At 53.1% G+C, this 5,394-nt stretch overlaps 1 protein-coding gene across 1 annotated transcript in view; it reads left to right on the forward strand.

Moving 5' to 3' along the window:
- Positions 1-119: 119 nt before the first annotated feature.
- LOC103780679 (microtubule-actin cross-linking factor 1-like) overlaps positions 120-5,394 on the forward strand; it is a gene marked incomplete at both ends in the record, with an annotated part of 6,498 nt that continues 1,223 nt past the window's right edge. Inside the window, 11 exons of the mRNA XM_008948369.1 lie at positions 120-326; positions 459-578; positions 788-957; positions 1,132-1,291; positions 1,573-1,767; positions 2,524-2,652; positions 2,736-2,879; positions 3,009-3,197; positions 4,010-4,127; positions 4,637-4,800; positions 5,138-5,152. Of these exons, the coding sequence (XP_008946617.1) occupies positions 120-326; positions 459-578; positions 788-957; positions 1,132-1,291; positions 1,573-1,767; positions 2,524-2,652; positions 2,736-2,879; positions 3,009-3,197; positions 4,010-4,127; positions 4,637-4,800; positions 5,138-5,152 (1,611 nt within the window). The remainder of the gene's footprint in view (positions 327-458; positions 579-787; positions 958-1,131; positions 1,292-1,572; positions 1,768-2,523; positions 2,653-2,735; positions 2,880-3,008; positions 3,198-4,009; positions 4,128-4,636; positions 4,801-5,137; positions 5,153-5,394) is intronic.

The raw sequence follows: 5,394 nt of genomic DNA on the forward strand, positions 1-5,394 counted from the left end.
TGAAAGGTCCCTTCAGCCCAAACCATTGCAGGGTTCTGTGATCCCCCCTGTGCCCACGGGCTGCTCGCAGGCAGGTCCAGCTCTCCTCACAGACAGGAGGACATCTCTGCTGTTTGCAGGTGTTTGCCAATGAAGTGAACGCTCACCGGGATCGGATCATCGAGCTGGATCAAACTGGGAACCAGCTGAAGTTTCTCAGTCAGAAGCAGGATGTGGTATTGATCAAGAACTTGCTGGTGAGCGTCCAGTCTCGCTGGGAGAAGGTCGTCCAGCGCTCGGTGGAGCGGGGACGGGCTCTTGATGATGCCAGGAAGCGAGCCAAGCAGGTGAGAGTCCTGGGAAGGGTGTGATAGAGGCTGAGGTACAGCCACCCTTGAAGGGCAGGAGGTCCTGAGACCACAAAGGGACTGGGGACACCACCAGTGTTAAGTCTCAGACTTGCTCCCGTTTCTTTGCAGTTCCATGAAGCCTGGAAGAAACTGATTGATTGGCTGGAGGATGCAGAGAATCACCTGGACTCGGAGCTGGAGATTTCCAATGATCCTGACAAAATCAAGCTTCAGCTCTCCAAACACAAGGTAGAGCTTTGCCAAAGCAAGATTGGTGCTGGCTGCATCAGGAGGGGGGGCAAGGAAACATCTCCTCTGCTGTCAGGACAGGAAAAGCATGTCCATACCTGCTGCTGCCATGGAAAACATTCAGCTGGGGATCTTCACAAGCACCACGTATCTTCAGAGAGACAGGGCCAGGCTTTCTGAAGCAATTTTGTTTTCTCTCTGCTTCCCAGGAGTTCCAGAAGACTCTGGGGGGGAAGCAGCCTGTCTACGACACCACCATCAGAACAGGCAGAGCCCTCAAGGAGAAGGCCTTGCTTCCAGATGACACCCAAAAGCTGGACAATTTACTGGGAGAAGTCCGGGATAAGTGGGACACGGTGTGTGGCAAATCTGTGGAGAGGTAAGTCCAGCCCCAGCCTTGTGCCAAGAGTGCTCCTTTGCTAAAGACTTATCAGAGGGGAGAGCAGGGGAGAGGGTGGTTGGAGGTCGTCATGGGGTGGTTGGGGGAAGTTGCTTGGAGATGACAAAAGGAGGTGTGATTGTTCCTGGAAGCTCACAGAGGTGTTTGTTTCAGGCAGCACAAGCTGGAAGAAGCCCTCTTGTTCTCTGGCCAGTTCATGGATGCTCTGCAGGCCTTGGTGGACTGGCTCTACAAGGTGGAACCCCAGCTAGCTGAAGACCAGCCTGTCCACGGTGACCTGGATCTGGTCATGAACCTGATGGATGCTCACAAGGTGAGAGTGCCTTCTCCAGCTCTTCTCTGGGACATGAGTGGGGCTTGGCTTCCCCAGGAGCTGGAGAACAGAGGAGCCAGAGCTGGTGCCTTGCAGCAGTGCTGAGTGTCTCACTGCTTTGTTTTTCTGTCATGGACAAGGAGAACTAAAACAGGGCGAACAAGTGGCAAGAAGCTTTTAGGTTCCTGGGAAGGTTACAGGAGCTGGAGCTCTGTTCTTCTGAGATGCTACCAGATCTGTTGAGGGTTTAGTTTTGGAAAGGCGACTCTCTCTCCCACCAGGTCTTCCAGAAGGAGCTGGGGAAGCGGACAGGGACAGTGCAGGTGCTGAAGCGCTCGGGTCGGGAGCTCATCGAGAACAGCCGGGATGACACGACCTGGGTGAAGGTGCAGCTGCAGGAGCTGAGCAACCGCTGGGACACGGTGTGCAAGCTGTCTGTGTCCAAGCAAACCCGCCTGGAACAGGCCTTGAAGCAGGTGAGCAGAAGCCTGTGGGTGGAAATGGTCTCTGAGAGCTTTGCTGGGCTCCAGGGTTGTGCCGGGAGGTCAACACAAACCTCAAGAGAAGAGGTTTTGCCCAGTGCCTGATGTGGCTGAGCAGGACACCCCAGCCCTGCAGCAGCTACCAGAGAGAAGTGCAAAGCAGGGGGTTGGTGTCAGCTCTTTACTTACTCTTTTCCCCAAAGGAGAGCCAATAAAGGCTGATGTGAAAAGGGAGGGTGAAAAGGTCTCGCTGATGTTTGCAGCAGGAGCAGAGTGGTGATCAGAGACTGTGTCCACACTGGTGGTGGCTAATGTCCAGTGCAAGAGAGAGGCCCAGATTGAAGCTAAAACCCCAAAAGGTCAAAGGCTCTCAAGTAGTTTTTACATCAAGTGGACAATGTATGGGATAAACAGCCCAGGTACCAAAGTGGTCAGAGCACAGGTCGTTGTGATGTTTTTACAAACATTGAGTTCTTCAGCTCAGCTGGTGCCATGGGGGTGCCTGGCCACAACAGGCCCCATCTGCTGCTGCTGCACAAACCCAGACAGACAGACAGGGCTTTCTTCATAGAATGATTTGGGTTGGAAGAGACCTTAAAGATCATCTAACTCCAACCCTCGTGCCGTTTCACCCTTTGTTATTTGTTTTGGAAGTCCCTCTCAGCCGTTTGTCTCTCCAGCTGTCAGCAGCAAGCAGAACAGCCCGTTTGGGGAGGGGGAAGGCTGACCCCTGTGCTTCTGTCACCACAGGCAGAGGAGTTCAGGACGGCCGTGCACGTGCTGCTGGAGTGGCTCTCGGAGGCAGAGCAGTCCCTGCGCTTTCGGGGAGCGCTTCCCGACGACGCCGAGGCACTGCAGACCCTCATCGACACCCACAAGGTAACCAGGAGCTCTTGAAACCACAACCCGGGCAAAATTTACAGGGGAGAACGTTGCCAAAATAATTCACCCGGGCCTTTCAGGAGTTCATGAAGAAAGTGGAGGAGAAAAGAGCGGACGTGAACGCGGCGGTGGGCATGGGCGAGGTGATCCTGGCCGCCTGCCATCCCGACTGCATCACCACCATCAAACACTGGATCACCATCATCCGAGCCAGGTTCGAGGAGGTGAGTGCCCCAGGCTTTGTTCCAGGCTGCTGGCGGGAGGCAGTGGTGGACACTGGCAGCAGGGCTGGTTGTGGGTTCCTGCCCCGGGTGGCCCACGCTGGGCTGATGTCGTCTCCACGTTCCCAACAGGTTCTCACGTGGGCGAAGCAGCACCAGCAGAGGCTGGAGTCAGCCCTTTCTGAGCTGGTGGCAAATGCAGAGCTGCTGGAAGAGCTCCTGGCTTGGATCCAGTGGGCTGAGACAACCCTGATCCAGCGGGACCAGGAGCCCATGCCACAAAACATTGATCAGGTCAAAGGCCTCATCTCTGAACACCAGGTGAGCCCGGTGCCGAACACGGCGGGCGCTCAGAGAGGGGCAGGGGGGGGAAAAACTCCACAGAGGGGACATTGACACAGGATGAGCAGCAGAAGCAGGGAGGTGATAGTGCCCCTGGACTGGGCACTGGGGACACCACACCTTGAGTCCTGGGTCCAGTTTTGGGCACCACAGGGTAAGAAGAATATGGAGGTGCTGGAGCAGGGCAATGAGGCTGGTGAGAGGGCTGGAAAACGTGCCTTAAGAAGACTGGCTGAGGGAACTGGGCTTGTTTAGTCTGGAGAAGAGGAGACCTTATTGCTCTCTACAACTACCTAAAAGAAGGTTGGAGTGAGGCTGGTGTTGCTCTCTTCTCCCAAATGACTGATGATAGGATGAGAGGAAATGGCCTCAAGTTGTCCTGGGGAAGTTTTGATTAGGTATTGGGAAGAATTTCTTCCCTGAGGGAGTGGTGAGGCACTGGAATGGGCTGCCCAGGGCAGTGTTGGAGTCATCATCCCTGGAGGGGTTCAAAAAATGAGTAGATGGAGCACTTGAGGCTATGATCTAGTGATTAGGGAAATGTCTAGGGATGAAGGTTGGACTTGGTGATCCTAGAGGTCCTTTCCAGCTGTAGTGATTCTCTGATTCAATGACTTCTCTTGAAAGTCCCTGTTAAAGTATCATGTGATGTCACCCAGGAGCAAAGCCAGCCCAGGGGATGAACTCATCCCTTCTGGGCTTGGCACATCCCAGCGAGGACCTGGAGCAACAGGAGACTGAAAACATCTCAAAACTGCAAAGAGTTTCTTGTCCCTTCTGTCTTTTGACAGTCCTTTATGGAGGAGATGACACGGAAGCAGCCGGACGTGGACAGGGTGACGAAGACATACAAGAGGAAGGCTACTGAGCCCCCCCACGGGCCCTTTGGTGACAAGTCCCGCAGCAGCAGTACGTGGTCCCCACGTGGCTCTACAGGGGGAGGAAATGAATTGCCTAGGAAACAAATTAACTTCTCATTATCAATTAACGAGGCATCCTGCCCTGACAGCCACCAGGAAGGCGGCTGGAACCTCTCGGGAGGGGAAAATCCAGGTGGCATTTGCCAAAGCACCCGTTGTGGGGTGTGCTGAGCTGGGGGAAGCTTCTGCTGTCACTGCTCAGCTCTTTCTCTGTAGAGTTGCTTTGTGATGAGGTTTTGGGGAGGTTTTTATGTTGTTTCTTGAAGGCAAAGTCCAATATAAATTCCCAAGTATGAAAGGATTGCTGGGGGATTGGGTGTAGAGCCATCCATCCTCATCCTCCTTCCTGGGCACACTCCATCCCTTCAGAGAGCAGCAGCAAGGCCATGGAAAACTTTCTATCTGAAAAGCAAACTGCATTTCGTTGCTGCTCTTCCCTGGCCTTACCCAACCCATCAACACTGCCTCAAACAATTCATTTCTCCCATTTTTTTCCAGGAAAATCCTTGAGTCAGGCTGCGCCTCCCAGTATGCCCATCATCTCCCAGTCAGAAACAAAGAACCCCAGGATAAACCAGCTCTCGGGGCGCTGGCAGCAGGTCTGGCTCCTGGCCCTGGAGCGCCAGCGGAAGCTCAACGATGCCCTGGACAGACTGGAGGAGGTAACAGCCCCCAACTGCCCCGGGCTGGGCTGGGGAGGGGGCCAGGGGGCTGTGAGAAGGGCTTTCAATGAGTGTCACCTCTTGAATTTCCCACCTCTTGCAGAGGCTTACTGCTGCTTAGCAGAAAAAGCTGAAAGATAAAGAATAACTCTGAAAATATTAAGGTTTCTGTAATGAACTGCACATTAATGAACTGCTTTGTGCCTCTGCAGTCGGTGTCTCTAGAAGTAATGATAGCCAGGCCTGCTTTACTCCTAGTAATTAGCTTAACAATTACTTGTCTATATCTTTTCCAAACATCTAATGTAATTTTTGTTTTCGTTTATGCTTAACAAAGCAGCTATGCCCAGAAGTGAGTGTTTTTGTTTTTTGTTGCTTTTGCTGTAGGTCAGTTCAGTTTCTACGTATGTTTTTTTTCTTTGTCGCTTTTAACACCCAAGAATGTTTATAGAGGAGGAAAAAAAAGAACCCCAAAAACGCTAAAATTTGTCGCATTATCTTGCTGTGAGCTGCTTGGGTCGTGGGAGTCCTTTTAGGGGGGGGAGATAAAAAGGGGGTTAGTTCAAGTTGGAGGGTGAGTGGCAGAGCTGGGGT

The sequence above is a fragment of the Merops nubicus genome, unplaced genomic scaffold, assembly GCF_000691845.1.
Source record: "Merops nubicus isolate BGI_N331 unplaced genomic scaffold, ASM69184v1 scaffold41329, whole genome shotgun sequence".
Classification (NCBI taxonomy): Eukaryota; Metazoa; Chordata; class Aves; order Coraciiformes; family Meropidae; genus Merops; species Merops nubicus.